The sequence below is a fragment of the Schistocerca cancellata genome, chromosome 5, assembly GCF_023864275.1.
Source record: "Schistocerca cancellata isolate TAMUIC-IGC-003103 chromosome 5, iqSchCanc2.1, whole genome shotgun sequence".
In the NCBI taxonomy this organism is placed as follows: domain Eukaryota; kingdom Metazoa; phylum Arthropoda; class Insecta; order Orthoptera; family Acrididae; genus Schistocerca; species Schistocerca cancellata.
In genome coordinates, this window is record NC_064630.1 from 35,680,801 (window position 1) to 35,697,569 (window position 16,769).

Sequence of the window (16,769 nt, forward strand, 5' to 3'; positions counted from 1 at the left end):
CTTTCGCTCCCTGTATTTTACCCCTGTCACCTTCAGAATTTGAAAGACAGTATTCCAGTCAACATTGTCAAACGTTTTCTGTAAGTCTACAAATGCTAGAAACGTAGGTTTGCCTTTCCTTAATCTTTCTTCTAAGATAAGTCGTAGGGTCAGTATTGCGTCACGTGTTCCAACATTTCTACGGAATCGAAACTGATCTTCCCCAAGGTCGGCTTCTACCAGTTTTTCCATTCGTCTGTAAAAAATTCGCGTTAGTAATTTGCAGGTGTGACTTATTGAACTGATAGTTCGGTAATTTTCACATCTGTCAACACCTGCTTTCTTTGGGACTGGTATCATTATATTCTTATTGAAGTCTGAGGGTATTTCGCCTGCCTCATATAACTTGCTCACCAAATGGAAGAGTTTTGTCATGGCTGGCTCACTCAAGGTTCTCAGTAGTTCTAACGGAATGTTGTCTATCACGGGGCGTTGTTTTCAATTAGGTCCTTCAGCGCTCTGTCAAAATTCTTCATGCAGTGTCATATCTCACATCTCATCTTCATCTATGTCCTCTTCCATTTCGATAATATTGCCCTCCAGTACATCGCTCTTGGATAGACCCTGTATATACTCCTTACACCTTTCTGCTTTCCCTTCTTTGCTTAGAACTGGGTTTCCATCTGAGCTCTCGATATTCGTACAAGTGGTTCTCTTTTCTCCAAAGGTCTCTTTAATTTTCTTGTAGGCAGTATCTATCTTACCCCTAGTGAGATAAGCCTCTACATCCTTACATTTGTCCTCTAGCCATTCCTGCTTAGCCATTTTGCACTTCCTGTCGATCTCATTTTTGAGACGTTTGTATTCCTTTCTGCCTGCTTCATTTACTGCATTTTTATATTTTCTCCTTTCATCAATTAAATTCAATATTTCTTCTGTTACCCAAGGACTTCTACCTACTTGATCCTCTGCTGCCTTCACTACTTCATCCCTCAAAGCTACCCATTCTTCTTCAACTGTATTTCTTTCCCCCATTTGTGACAATTGTTCCCTTATGCTCTCCCTGAAACTCTGTACAATCTCTGGTTTAATCAATTTTTCCAGATCCCATCTCCTTAAATTCCCACCTTTTTGCAGTTTCTTCAGTTTTAATCTACAGCTCATAACCAATAGATTGTGGTCAGAGTCCACATCTGCCCCTGGAAATGTCTTACAATTCAATACCTGGTTCCTAAATCTCTGTCTTACCATTATATAATCTATCTGATACCTGCTAGTATCTCCAGGATTCTTCCATGTATACAACCTTCTTTTATGATTCTTGAACCAAGTGTTAGCTATGATTAAGTTATGCTCTGTGCAAAATTCTACCAGACGGCTTCCTCTTTCATTTCTTTCCCCCAATCCATATTCACCTACTATGTTTCCTTCTCTTCCTCTTCCTACTCTCGAATTCCAGTCACCATGACTATTAAATTTTAGTCTCCCTTCACTACCTGAATAATTTCTTTTATCTCATCATACATTTCATCAATTTCTTCATCATCTGCAGAGCTAGTTGGCATGTAAACTTGTACTATTGTAGTAGGTGTGGGCTTCGTGTGTATCTTGGCCACAATAATGCGTTCACTATGCTGTTTGTAGTAGCTTACCCGCACTCCTACTTTTTTATTCATTATTAAATCTACTCCTGCACTACCCCCATTTGATTTTGTATTTATAACCCTGTAGTCACCTGACCAAAAGTCTTGTTCCTCCTGCCACCGAACTTCACTAATTCCCACTATATCTAACTTTAATCTATCCATTTCCCTTTTGAAATCTTCTAACCTACCTGCTGATTAAGGGATCTGACATTCCACGCTCCGATCCGCAGAACGCCAGTTTTCTTTCTCCTGATAACGACGTCCTCCTAAGTAGTCCCCGCCCAGAGATCCGAATGGGGGACTACTTTACCTCCGGAATATTTTACCCAAGAGGACGCCATCATCTTTTAACCATACAGTAAAGCTGCATGCCCTGGGGAAAAATTACGGCTGTAGTTTCCCCTTGGTTTCAGCCGTTCGGAGTACCAAAACAGCAAGGTCGTTTTGGTTAGGGTTACAAGGCCAGACTGTTATCCGTGCAACTACTGAAAAAGGCTTCTGCCCCTCTTCTGGAGCCTCTCAACACATACCCCTCCGTTGTGGTTGCACCTACGGTACGGCCATCTGTATCACTGAGGCACGCAAGCCTCCCCACCAATGGCAAGGTCCACGGTTGATGCTCAATATACAGATACAGATTGAATAACTTCGGGGAGAGGCTACAACCCTGCCTCACACCCTTTCCTTTCGTGTCCCTCGACTCTTATAACTGCCATCTGGTTTCTGTACAAATTGTAAATAGCCTTTCACTTCCTGTATTTTACCCCTGCCACCTACAGAATTTGAAAGAGAGTTTTCCAGTCAACATTGCTTTGTCTATCATAAGTTTATTCACTTACTCTGCAGCATTTTTGTCATTACTATCATAAGCTGCTTTGGAAGATACAATGATAGGTATATCATTAACATAAACATTGAACAAAAATGGTCCGAGCACCGATCCCTGAGGTAGTCCTCTTATGACATTCAAGAAACCTTGAGAGATGCAGGCTCGTTATAGTAAGTAGGACGACATGATTTTAGGTTTCAGTAGTTGTGGAGAGACAGAGAGGCTTGGGTACTGTAGAGCAGCGAGGAGAGCTTTATCGAATCAGCCTTCAGAATGAAGACCAAAACAACAACAATAATAACAACTGATGACTAACTGAAAACCACAGCTGCCGACAGGTGTTGTTGATATACCTCGATGTGGACGGCTGAAAATGTGTGCCCCGACCGGGACTCGAACCCGGGATCTCCTGCTTAAATGGCAGGCACTCTATCCATCTGAGCCACCGAGGACACAGATGAATAGCGCGACTGCAGGGACTTATCCCTTGCACGCTTCCAGTGCGACTGACATTCCCAACTGTCCACAATTCTACATATATCTAGACATTTGCCCAACCACTCATTACTCGCGCACGCTTTGGCGATTCCCGTAAGAGTTTGGGCAACCTGTGCGCATTCGTAAGGGATAAGGCCCTGCAGTCGCGCTATTCATCTGTGTCCTCGGTGGCTCAGATGGATAGAGCGTCTGCCATGTAAGCGGGAGATCCCGGGTTCGAGTCCCAGTCGGGGCACACATTTTCAGCTGTCCACATCGAGGTATATAAACAACACCTGTCGACAGCTGAGGTTTTCAGTTAGTCACCATTTATTCCAGGGGAAAGCTGCACGGTCATCAACAGTAACTGTTCTTTGGAGAACAAGTTACTGTCTTCGTATAAATAAGAACAACAACACCAACAACAACAACGACCAATACTGTTACACACATTTGGATCGACAGGCAGGGCAGGGAGGTGCCGGCGGCGCGGTACTCACCGCGGATGGCCCTGGTGAAGGTGGGCGGCGCGGGCGTCGGCTGCAGGTGGTCAGTGACGCGCAGCTCGGCGCTGGTGGAGGCCCAGCCGGCCTCGTTGGAGGCCTCGCACGAGTAGGTGCCCGCGTCCTCGGGCGCGGCGCTGAAGATCTCGAGCGTGGCGAGGCCGGAGTGGTCGCAGGCGGTGCGGTAGCGGCGGCGCTCCCCCGGCGGCAGCTCGCGGCCGTCCTTGAGCCAGCGGAAGGCGGGCGCCGGCGAGCCGAGCGCGCAGCACACCAGCCGCAGGCGCGAGCCCGCCGCCGCGGAGCGCTCGCGCAGCCGCGTCACGAACTGCGGCTTGCTCGCCGAGCTGCTCAGCTGCCGGGAACACGCGGCGCGCGTCAGCGCGGGGTGTCGACAAGACAGTTTCGTTTATCCACGATAATGCACGCGTACGGAGGCGGCCAGTCACCGACTCCTAGGTGCCGGTGTGACAGGCAACCACTTCGACATCCCTGAGGTGAGTGGCGCTGCACTGGCGTCTGCTGGCCACCCACGTGAAATCTGAGATGGTGTCGAAAGGGTTATCTGTCACGTCGGCGCCTAAGTCTCAGTGCATGTGTGTTTCTGTACAGGAACGTTTTGAAAGAGCCCAATGGAGGTAGGCAGGAGGCACCGAGAGCTTTGCCGAACTATAGGTGTTAGGGCGATCCTTTGTGTTCTTTTTCAGCAGGTGTCAATGTCGCAAGCCGCCCCTCCATCCCCCCTCCGTGATGACCCCACAGGAAGACAGCAAAAGCATAACAACCCTTTCATGCTTCTGGTCACGTTCAGATTTCGTCAGATGATTATCAATAGGCCTTAGTGGTTCCAACGTGTGCATTACAGCAGAAATTATGGTCACGCTACACTCCAGAGGGAGCCGATCACGGTCAACGGGGTTGCATACCCAACATGTGGAGGAGGAGGATATTGGTGTTTAACGTCCCGTCGATAACGAGGTCATTAGAGACGGAGCACAAGCTCGGATTAGGGAAGGAAGTCGGCCGTGCCCTTTGAAAGGAACCATCCCGGCATTTGCCTGGAGTGATCTAGGGAAATCACGGAAAAGCTAAATCAGGATGGCCGGACGCGGGATTGAACCGTCGTCCTCCCGAATGCGAGTCCAGTGTGCTAACCACTGCGCCACCTCGCTCGGTCATATCCCACATGTCCTCAGAGTAGACTTCAGTTATGGAGGAAGTGTATACAGTGTCAAACGTTAGTAAGAAGATCGTACTGCTGCTCATCACATAGCCAACTGTTGTCTTAGACCATGAAAAGTGTGAAAACCAGCGCCCTATAGCAAAGGGTGGTATTACTGATAACCTGCATGCCACCCTCTGAGACATTCTTTTGTCGATTCAGAGCAGTGGTGTGTCTGAAATGTTTCCTTCTGCCACTCATAAGAAAACCGCGTGATTTGCGCGCTGAGTGCCGCTGTTCTGACCTCCATGTGTAGCACTATCGATCTTTTTAGAGTCGACAGACTTCGCACTAATGAAGCAAAGAATGAGATTTATACAGAATATAGTGTATAAGAGTGTCTGCAGAAGATAATATTTCTTGACTGGGTGAAGTTAATGTTTATATGTAACTAACAAAATATTTATAATGTTATGTAAGTATCTTTTATTTAACTATGTGTAATTGCTTGTAAAGTGAAGTCATCACCAGCTCAGGGCTAAAGTTAAATATAGGTGAAAACCAGTAGGGATATATCGACGTTCTGGAAGGTTGCAAAAGGTGGATATTTTTTGGTGCTATCGGAAGCAGGTAGGAGAGGGGAGAAGCGGAGTAAAACACTGTGGAGGCAGGGGACGAAAGCTGATGCACGCTGTACTACGCAGTGATGTTTTAAAAAAGGCAAAACTTTTACTGCTTAATAGACGTAAGTGAAGGGCAAGTGCTAATGTACATGTCTCCAACGCTTTAGAGGAGGCATAAAATTACGTCTGCAACGAGTGATGGCTCCTGGATGGAAAAGGCATCCATTACTCAGACCGACGCAGATCCCCAGGAAAGCCAAACACATAACTGCGCTGGTATAAGTCGCATAATTCGGCACAACGAAGACGAGTAATAATCTCCGTCGCTGCAAAACGGTACGTGCCTTCAAAGCACCTAAAGCTCCAGCAGTGACAATACTGAAATTAACCGTCCGTAGTTCTGTATAAGAGCTGTGTTGACAATTTTTGTGTGTTTTATTCAATAATCATTTAATTGTTTTTTTTTTTAACGCAAAACTACTCATTTAACCTAAAGTGTTCCAAGTAGGGATCCTTTCCTATACTAAAGAGAAAGAAATCGAGAATCCATTCGTGTTTTCTTTCAAAGTAAATTTAAAGTATCACTCAAGTGCAGCAATTAAAGTAAATGTGGAGAATTGTAGATTGCATTGAATGTACGTAAAGTAAATAACAATTCTACCTAAAGTGTCAACTCGGTTATTGGGACCTTCTGTCCAAGAAATTAAGTAAAGCAACTGTTTCAATAAAGCTGAGAAAAACCAAGTATAAAAACTTTTGCAATCATTTCGATACTTACAAAAGTATCGTAAAATATTTCTTGTGTATAATACATGGTTTCAGAGGCAGTGTTGCTGATCTTACGTTCAGAAAAGTAAGTAGGCATTATTGTCGTTCCGGCGTTGTTTCCATTGGCCAAAACTTTCTAAATGTGTGCGTGTGACCCATTCTGAAAGCACTCATTATTCGGCTTTCTACGTGCATTAGCCTGTTCCTTCATTGATAGAACTTATTAAAAGAGAAAAAGTTTTAATAAGAACGAAAATATAGTAAAGAACAAATTTGGTGAATTTATTGAATAACGTTAATCGATTCGTCATTTTGGCTGGCGACCGTGTTTTTCAGTAATATTATCACTCGCAAGAAGTAGTTTCACGAAATAGAAACGCTGCAACCAAGACTATACGATAACTTAACATTTGACTATGCTTTATCCATTACGCGGCATCTGAGGTCATTAGCGTTTGTTAAAGAGGTAGTTGTATATACGTACTTCAATTACCGACGCTAGAATAACATCTGAAGTACTCAAGGTAATTGCAAGAGTAGAAACCGTGAGTGTTGTAAGCGGCCTTTACACAGGACTAGAACAATTACTACGCCTACGTACAACCGCTGTACATGTCGTAAGGTGGCGGAACAGCACTTACGTCGACCTACTACCGTCATACATGGCAGAGGCGTCGACAGAAGGGTGAAATTGGGTAAGAGGGGCTGTGATGTCCTTTTCATCGTGTGACACGTCCACAGCGGCGCCGGCAGAATTTTGGTGAAATTTGGTGCCTGCGTGACATCATTAACCCACCTCACTCCTCTCGTGAACTTCTCAGCTCTCGATAATTTTATTTTTCTCCCACTGTCGACACGTTGCTGTCTGAAGCATCGCCGAGTCCGACGGTGACGTCGCAGGGCACCAGCATTTTCCACCATTACAGAAAAATGCTTTACACACATCTGGGCGAAATTTCACATTTATGCGTGGCAATAGCGGAAATAATCACGCCGTTTTGAAGAAGTGACCCTTTAATTGTTTTCCGCAGTGTACGAGTATATTTCATCATTCAGGGATGGTAAAATGGACGCACTACGCGGTACAGTAGTGTCACTTGGGTTGCCTGCTCAGAAGGCGTTACTTGGCGAGACTACGTATAGCTGAAGTCGTAGTTGCGGAAATAGAACGTAGCTCGGTATATTCGCCTCTTACCAAATCTAGACACAATGCTCTAACTCACACTATCATTCTATTTCTCTCCCTCCCCTTCCCCAGCTCGATGACGTTTTAGTCGCTACCTGCAATTCCACAGCGCCGTATAGTCATATTCATCACTCCGTCTCCACCTTGACCAAGATCATTTTCACGCACCACCAGTATCATCGTTAACTACAGAATCATTGACATTATCATCAGGGATAATATTTTTACTGTAATATAAAATCCTCTCATAAGTTTTAAAAATCATCACCACCGTCCACCAAAATTATTTATTGTCACCTGTTTTTGCATATTTTAAAAGCTCTTTACAAGTTTTGTAGCTTTTGGCTGAAGAGCGGCTTTATCCGCAGCTAGAACGCCCTTTCGTGAGAAACTGAAATAATAATAAAGAAAAAAAATCTCCAAGAACTGTCAGCTGGGGAGTCAGTCGGTGTGTCTACTTCCAGATCCGACGGCCAGCCTTCCAGTCACGACGGCCGCTGTTGTGACTGACTGTTCACAATTTTTCACAACACAACTTTTATTGATGTAAGTTCACAAGGTTGATGACTGAACGACAAACGAAGGGTAACAATAACGATGCCAGTAAAAGTCTCATAATTGAGGCAAACAAAAGTTCACTTCTAAATTTCCACAAAGGTTCGTTGTAACACACACACACACACACACACTAGTACGAGTCCAATTCAGAGACGAAGACGTAAGCTTCAGCGGTCGAAGTACACGAGGTCGGCATCCGGAGTGAACTGAAGTTCGGGCCTGGTTCTAGCCCCTAAATAGCTGTCTCCAGCCAGTCAGGTTTTCGCGTAGTGATACTTCCTGCAGGCTGTGGCTCGAGCTCCCCCTGCAGAAAGTAGTGCTCGGAATGTCTGTTTTCATTATCATGTATGTAAATAGCCGGTGTTTACTATGGTGGTTTTGGTACGCCTTAGACATAGACAACCTAATCCTCTGCGATGTTATATGGATTTCCGGTCCTCAGGTGCTACCTTGACTCCGGTATAACAGCCGCCAGCACACAGCAGCCTGCAAGCTGTCTTCGACGGCTGCCGCTCGTCCACTAGCTCATCATTTGGCGACTGAACTTTGAGTAACTTTTCAGCAGCGTCAACCAACAAGCTTATATCAGCGATTACTGTGATCCTTCTCAAATATTGTACATGATGTCGTATGTCTTACAGACACCAGTTAAGTGTTGAACGCCGGCCGAAGTGGCCGTGCGGTTCTAGGCGCTGCAGTCTGGAACCGCGAGACCGCTACGGTCGCAGGTTCGAATCCTGCCTCGGGCATGGATGTGTGTGATGTCCTTAGGTTAGTTAGGTTTAACTAGTTTTAAGTTCTAGGGGACTAATGACCTCATCAGTTGAGTCCCATAGCGCTCAGAGCCATTTGAACCATTTAAGTGTTGAACACAACTGTATCCGTAGTAATTGGTGTGAACTTTGAAGAGTGGCTCAATTGTTGTGTTAGTAGTAGATATTGTAGAGGCGATATAGTCGCTTTAAAGCGTGTTCAGTGCTACAGCACGCTGAGGCCTAGAAAATCTCGTTGCTACAGTGTGCCCTACAACTGGTCACAATACAGTAACGATAAGTATCTGACATATAAAGACTGGTCCGAGCTCTTATAGCCAAAATTATGAAGGCGATAGACGATCCTAAACTAAATGTTTTGAGAAAAGCAACCAATGGTCGTAAATGAATATTCTGGAAGGACGAGTTCTTGAATAAACATTGAATTCCCATTTTGCCAGTGCAAGTCTGCTTTTGATGCCTCCTTGCTGCGTCCGTCGTTGGTTATTTTGCTGCCTAGGTAGCAGAATTCCTTAACTTCATCTACTTCGTGACCATCAATCCTGATGTTAAGCTCCAGACAAGTTATGCCTGTAATTATTCTTTCAGTGATAAAGAAAGGGCCTATAACCTGGCCATAAAGTAACTCACACCGGACGTTCACTTTTGGTCAATCACGGACATTTTCGTACACATCGTTGTTGTTCCGAGCCAGATATAAGGCAACTGCGACTGTTTACACAATCATTTGTGTGGAATGTTTCCTGTTTTGAAAACAGAAACTGTTTAAGAAAATTTGCAGTGTCGTCTGTTTCATTTAGCGTTAAACTGCCGAAGTTCTACTCATAGGGCGATGGGTCGGATTTATCTCATGTCTGATACGCATTTTGTAGGCAAGCAGCCGTAACCCTTTACGCATATCATTGAAGAGTCACCCTGTGTGTGTGTGTGTGTGTGTGTGTGTGCGTGCGTGTGTGTGTGTGTGTGTCTTCTTGTAAAATACACTATTGCCCATTAAACAACACGAAGAAATGCAGATGATAAACGGGTATACGTTGGAAAAATATTTTATACTAGAACTGAAATGTGATTACATTTTCACGCAATTTGGGTGCATAGATCCTGAGAGATTAGTACCCAGAACAACCACCTCTGGCCGTAATAACGGCCTTGATACGCCTGGGCATTGAGTTAAACAGAGCTGGGGTGGCGTGTACAGGTATAGCTGCTCATGCAGCTTCAACACGATACCACAGTTCATCAAGAGTAATGACTGGCATGTTGTGACGAGCCAGTTGCTCGGCCACCATTGACCAGACGTTTTCAATTGGTGAGAGATTTGGAGAATGTGCTGGCCAGGGCAGCACTCTAACATTTTCTGTATCCAGAAAGGCCCGTACAGGACCTAAAACATGGGGTCGTGCATTATCCTGCTGAAATGCAGGGTTTCGCAGGGATCGAATGAAGTGTAGAGCCACACATCTGAATTGTAACGTCCACTGTTCAAAGTGCCGTCAATGCGAATAAGAGGTGACCGAGACGTGTAACCAATGGCACCCCATACAATCACGCCGAGTGACACGCCAGTATGGCGATGACGAATACACGCTTCCAATGTGCGTTTACCGCGATGTCGCGAAACACGGATGCGACCATCATGATGCTATAAACAGAACCTGGATTCATCCGAAAAAATGACGTTTTGCTATTCGTGCACCCAGGTTCGTCGTTGAGTACACCAGCGGAGGCGCTCCTGTCTGTGAAGCAGCGTCAAGGGTAACCGCAGCCACGGTCTCCGAGCTGGCAGTCCATGCTGCTGCAAACGTCGTCGAACTGTTCGTGCAGATGGTTGTTGGCTTGCAAACGTCCCCATCTGTTGACTCAGGGATCGAGACGTCGCTGCACGATCCGTTACAGCCGTGCGGATAAGATGCCTGTCATCTCGACTGCTAGTGATACGAGGCCGTTGGGATCCAGCATGGCGTTCCGTATTACCCTCGTGAACCCACCGATTCCATATTCTGCTAACAGTCATTGGACCTCGACCAACGCGAGCTGGAATGTCGTGATACGATAAACCGCAATCGCGATAGGCTACAACACGTACTTTGTCAAAGCCGGAAACGTGATGGTACGCATTTCTCCTCCTTACACGAGGCATCACAACAACATTTCACCAGGCAACGCCAGTCAACTGCTGTTTGTGTATGAGAAATCGCTTGGAAACTTTCCTCATGTCAGCACGTTGTAGGTGTCGCCAACCTTGTGTGAATGCTGTGAAAAGCTAATCATTTGCATATCACAGCATATTCTTCCTGTCGGTTAAATTTCGCGCCTGTAGCACGTCATCTTCGTGGTGTAGCAATTTTAATGGCCAGTAGTGTATAACGCACGAGACACAGAGCAAGGCGATGAGTGTGAGCTGGTAGTCACTTACCATGTCGAGCCTGGGGCGGCGACCGCTGCTGGAGGTGATGGTGGCGCTGCTGTCGGAGGACCTGGACCGGTCTTCGGTTCTCCAGGGACGCCGGCGCTGCCAGCGTGAGGACGGCTCCTCCAGGGAGATGTCAGAGTCCTCCGGGAGCAGGGTTGCGCCGGGGCCGCTAAGCGTGTCGGAATCCTCGACCTCTTCAGAACGGGCCCTGTCCGCCGCAGCCTCTCTCCTCCTAGAGGAGACGTCGGATTCGTCGGCAACACCCTCTTTTCTCGCCAACACCCTGTCGCTCATTTTTTCGGTTGAGTACGACTTGCTGTCTGCCACTGAGTCCTCTCCCTTTGTGATACCAGTGTCGCTCACTGGCTCTTCTTCACCTTTCCTCTCCACCTTACCTTTAACTGATCTTCTTTTTCTTACCTTACCTTCATTTTCAGTTTCACTTGTGTCCTTACCACTTACTTCCTTTACCTCCTTAACTTCTCTCTCTGACAGTTTTGCGACCTGTTCTTTGATCTCCGACTTCTTTTCAGTTGCTTTATCATCAACTAGTTTTTCGCTAGTTTCTCTTTCCCGTTTCTTCGTTCTTTCTTCACCATCAACCTTTGCACTTTCCTCTCCGGTACTTTTAGACACGAAAGTTTCGTCCACTTTACTTTCTCGTTTCGCATCCTCTTTTTTCTTTTTCGCTTCTTCTTCTCCCAGTTCACGTTCGCCTGGTTTTCCTTCAGATTCTCCACTATCTTTTTTCGCCTCTAATTTACTTGTTTTCTGACTGTCTGCTATTTCCTTTGATTCAGACACCTCTTTCTTTTTGCTACCGCGTTTCTTAACCTGTGGGACCTTTTCCTTCTCTTCAGTCTCTCTTTGCTCGCTACTTTTCTTTTCTTCTTGTTTCCTTTCTGCAGGCTTCTGTTTACTGTCCTTTTCCGTTGTTCCATCTATAGCATCTTGTTTTTGCTCTGCGGCCTGTTTTGAAATTGTAATTGAATCTTCATGCTTGTCAGCTTCGGTAGTTTGCTCTTTCTTCTCTTCTTCTTTTCCCTTCTTTACGTCATTTTCCTTCTCCTTTGACTTCACCTTAGAATCCTTGCCTTTGAGTTTGTCTGTTTCTTCTTTTTTGAACTTCTGCGCCTCATCTTCTACTTCTTTCTTTTCCTTGAGCTTTACATCTGCATGTTCTTCCATTACTTCTCCATCTTTTGTAATTAGTGCCTTATGGTCTTCTAATTTATCTTCAGTCTTTTCTTTTTCTTTCCTCACTACTGTTTCTGACAGGGACTCTTTTCTCTTCTTTGATTTTGCTTCGTCTTTTTTAGTGCCCTTCCGATTACCAACTTCGTCAATTTCTTTTTCATCTTGTTTCTGTTTGCCATCGTCCTTCAGTTTCTCTGCTGCTTGTTTCGGTATCTCTGTTTGACTTGATTGCACTTCTTTAATTGTTGCTTCACCTGGAACTTCTTTCTTCAAGTCTTGCTCTTGTTTTTCACTTTCTGAGACTCCCTTACGATAAACTTTTTCACCTTCCTGTTCATCGGTCTTCTTTGCTTGTTCATCACGATGTTTCGATTGCACCTGTTCGGTTTCCTCCTTTTTCTGCTGCTCAACGCTTATATCCGTAGTTACAACTTCTGTATGTCTCTTCTCTTCTACTTTATCATCTTTCTGTGTTTTTCCATCTTTAGTATCTTCTTTCTTTTTCGCAATTACTTCTGCATCTTCTGCTCTCTTAACCGTTTCACTTTTTGTATCCTGTATCTCTTTCTGGTCTTCTAGTTTCTTGTCTATTTTACTTTCCTTGAGATTTTCTTCTTCCTTTGCTTTACTTTTCTCTTCTTCTTTTTTCTTTTTTGGTGATAGCTTCTTAAGTCTTGGACTTTCCTTTCTCTTGAGTTCTTCTGCTGTAGCTTCCTGGTCCTTTTCTGATTTCACATCACTTTTCTTCTTGTCTTCCTCTTTCTTCTTTTCTGCGCTATCACCAACAGATTTTGTTACTTCTTTTGATTTCTGGTCTAATTCAGCTTTACTTATAAGGTCAGATTCTTCCGTGGTTTTCTGTTCTACCTCTTCTTTAGATACACCCTTCTCTTCCTCTTTTTTCTTCTTTGGTGATAACTTCTTAAGTTTTGGACTTTCCTTCCTCTTGAGTTCTTCTGTTGAAGCTTCCTGGTCCTTTTCTAATTTCACGTCGCTTTTCTTCTTGTCTTCCTCTTTCTTCTTATCTGCGCTATCACCAACAGATTTTGTTACTTCTTTTGATTTCTGGTCTAATTCAGCTTTACTTACAAGGTCAGATTCTTCCGTGGGTTTCTGTTCCACCTCTTCTTTAGATATACTCTTCTCTTCCTCTTTTTTCTTCTTTGGTGATAACTTCTTAAGTTTTGGACTTTCCTTCCTCTTGAGTTCTTCTGTTGAAGCTTCCTGGTCCTTTTCTAATTTCACGTCGCTTTTCTTCTTCTCTTCTTCTTTCTGCTTTTCTGCGCTATCATCAAGAGATTTAATTATTTCCTTCGATTTTTCATCAACCTCCCCTCTGTTTATCACGTCAGCTTCTTCTGTAGTTTTCCGTTCTTCCTCATCTTTAGAGATACTTTTCTCTCCTTCTTTTTTCTTTTTTGGTGACAACTTCTTTAGTCTTGGACTTTCCTTCCTCTTGATTTCTTCTGTTGCGTCATCCTGAGCCTTTTCAGGTTTCAGATCACTTTTCTTCTTCCCTTCTTCTTTTTGCTTTTCTGCAATATCGTCAAGAGATTTTGTTACCTCTGATATCTGGTCTAACTCTGCTTTATTCTTAAGATCAGAATCTTCTGCAGTTTTCTGTTTGTCCTCATCTTTAGGCACGCTCTTCTCTTCTTCTTTTTTCTTTTTAGGTGAGAGTTTCTTCAGCCTTGGAGTGTCATTTCTGAGTTCCTCTGCTTTAGCCTCCTCATTTCTTTCAGATGTTGGCTCAGTTTTTTTAGTATCTTCCTCTTTCTTATTTTCTTCAATATCAGCTAACGGCTTTCCACGTTCATCTTTCAATTTTTGCTCGAATCCTCGTTTATCTTTATCATCTGATTCCTCTACGGTTTTCTTCGGTGTTTCAACTTTAGTTTTACTTTCTTCTTGTTGTTTCTTCTTAGGCGACAGTTTCTTAAGCATTGGGGCTTCCTTCTTCTCAAGGTCTTCTGTTTTAGCATCATATTTCTCAGACTTTGATGCGCTTTTCTTTTGTTCTTCCTCTTTTCTCATTTCCTCGACGTCGTCTAATGGTTTTATCTGTTCTGCTTTCGCTTTATCCTCTAAAGCTTCTTTATTTGCAGGAGCTGGCTCCTCCGCTGTTTTCATTTCTCCATCGACTTCAGTTTTTAAGTCTTCTGTTTTCTTCTTAGGTGACGGTTTCTTAACCTTTGGACTAGACTTCCTCTTGAGCTCTTCCTTTCCAGTATCATCAGACGTTTCAGAAATTTTTCTTTTTTCTGTAATATCATCCAATGGTTTCTTTTCTTCCTTTCCTCTTAGTTGCACTTCCTCCTTTATATCAATTTCTTTTGCTTTATTTTCATTCATTCTTTCGGTAGATTTCTCTGGTGTTTCCAAATCACCTTTTTGTTTATTCTTGTCATCAACTTCTTTTCCAGGCAATGTCTCTGACTGAAATTCGACATTGTCCTGTCTTCTATCTGTGTCTTTCACTTGCTCAGACACTTCGCGATCATCAATTGTTCCCTTAGTAGTAGTCTGTTGTATTGCTTTTTCTTTAGTTTTGTCACCTTTCAGTTCTTCTACTTCCACGTCGGTTCTATCCTTCGCTTCTGTCGCTTGTTCTCTAGGCTTAATTTCTTGTTCTGTTCTACCTGTAACCATACTTTCTTCAGCTTTTTTCGTCTCAACTTCAGTTTTTCCTCCCTTTGTTATCTTTTCTTTATCCTTCAGATCTTGTTCTTGTATTTTCTTTCCTTCTTTCTCCGATTGCAATTTTTCTATTTCAGTTTTAGTCTCTATTTCAGTTTTTGTTTTGATCTTAGATTTCAGCACTGTTTCGTCTTTCGTTTCGTCAATTTTACTTTTATCTTCTTCTGTTTCCTTTCCTGCTTTTTCCGCGACAACTTTTGGCTTTTCTTCTTGCTTAGCTGCATCATCCTTCAGCAGTGCCTTCTTAGATTCCTTGTGAACTTTTTCTGCAGTCAGCTCTTTACGTCTTTCTTCCTCTTTTCTAGTGTCTTCCTGTGTTGAGGACTCAGTGGCTGCTAGACCTCGTTCGTCCACCTGCTCTTCGCCCCCAGCTCTCCCCGTTTCAGTCTGCTGGCTTTCGGCGCCTTCCCTCTGCCCCTCCAGCGGCTCTGCGAGATCGACGCGGTGCTCGGTGACCGTGGCCCGCGGCCGCTGCTCCGTCAGCTCCTGCGCTCGCGCCTCCTGCTCCGCCCCCGCGCCGCTGACGTCGGCCAGCGACGCCGCGGCGGACAGCGGCATCTGCTGCAGCGCGACGGCCGCCTCGCGGCGCGCCGCCCCCACCGCCGCCACGGCCGCCACCGCCGCCTCCGGGAGCGCCGCCGCGGGCGCGGCCGCCGCCTCCTGCGCGGGCACCTCCTCCGCCTCCACGACGGCCACCCGCTGCACGGCGGCCACGGCAAGGCGCGGCTCCGCCCCCGACACGGCCGCCGTCGCCGAATCCGTGCGGTCCGACAGCGTGTCCAAGTCGCCTTCCAGCGTCACCTGCAGACACAGCGTAGAGCGGCGTTAGCTGAAAGCCCTCGGCTCCATCTTACGTGACGAGCGCCAACCGAGCTATGAACGTCAGCTTCCGACCGCTGTAGGGGCCAGTATCAGCTCGGTTACCGAGTGGTAGATTGCTCTCCAACGAACTCAGGTACTCCATTATGAACTGTACGCAACGAGTTTAAGGGTAGCTACAGAGTGGACCTCGCAAGCAAGACCTGAGACTTTGGCTTGTCAAAAATTATTAAGAGTATACAGCTCAGAAAAAGGGATTAACTAAATAGTATTGGTTAAAAACAGTCTTTGTTGCTATTTTATTTTTTTTATTTTTTCAAATACGCGTTTCGCCTTATTTTGGCATTTTCAGGTTGATCTTAATTTGGTATTTCTTAAAACGATCCTTTAGACAGTGTATCCAAAGGGCATCGTCGAATACATCAGACCAACATCGCCTTCGTTAAACGCAGTAAAAACTTTCCTACATGGACGCGAGTGACTCCAAGATCTGCATAACGCGTTCCCGTACACAGGAACCCCATCTTATTTTGTTACTCGCTCCAGAGTAGCTGCGCCACACCTGACCAGAGGCATCACCTCTACTGCTGTCGCCCCGACTCTCAGAAGTCACCCGCTGTCTTTTAAAATGTACCTCTGAAGTGATCTCAGCCCTGCTGTGACATACCTCAGACACACCAGACTGAGGCACACAAGTGACATTAACTATACTGCGTGCAAAAGTTTCCAATAAGAATAGAGCAGGTTCATAGATAGGAAAAGACGGCTTGACCTTTACAATCGCTGAAATCGCCAGTGCAATCAGCAGTCAGTATAAACGGAGTGCCAGAAACATTACCTGCAATTCTGAGTAACGGAATTTACGGAACAAAAATGAAATCTAATCGGACTGGGAATCGTCTGATAACCGGCCGGAGTGGCCGAGCGGTTCTAGGCGCTACAGTCTGGAACCGCCCGACCGCTACGGTCGCAGGTTCGAATCCTGCCTCGGGCGTTGATGTGTGTGATGTCCTTAGGTTAGTTAGGTTTAAGTAGTTCTAAGTTCTAGGGGACTGATCACCTCAGCTGTTGAGTCCCATAGTGCTCAGAGCCATTTGAACCAATTTTTTTTTTTTTTAAATCACAGCAAGCAAACTACCCAG

General features: G+C 45.1%; 1 protein-coding gene and 1 non-coding gene across 2 annotated transcripts in view; both read right to left on the bottom strand.

Moving 5' to 3' along the window:
* LOC126188350 (titin homolog) overlaps positions 1-16,769 on the bottom strand; it is a 1,721,077-nt gene that overhangs the window by 1,124,824 nt on the left and 579,484 nt on the right. The window contains exons 24-25 of the mRNA XM_049929949.1: positions 10,918-15,609; positions 3,432-3,786 (exon numbers count right to left, since the gene is read on the bottom strand). Of these exons, the coding sequence (XP_049785906.1) occupies positions 3,432-3,786; positions 10,918-15,609 (5,047 nt within the window). The remainder of the gene's footprint in view (positions 1-3,431; positions 3,787-10,917; positions 15,610-16,769) is intronic.
* On the bottom strand, positions 2,833-2,906 carry Trnak-uuu (transfer RNA lysine (anticodon UUU)). Its single transcript has one exon. It is a non-coding gene; the product is annotated as a tRNA-Lys (tRNA).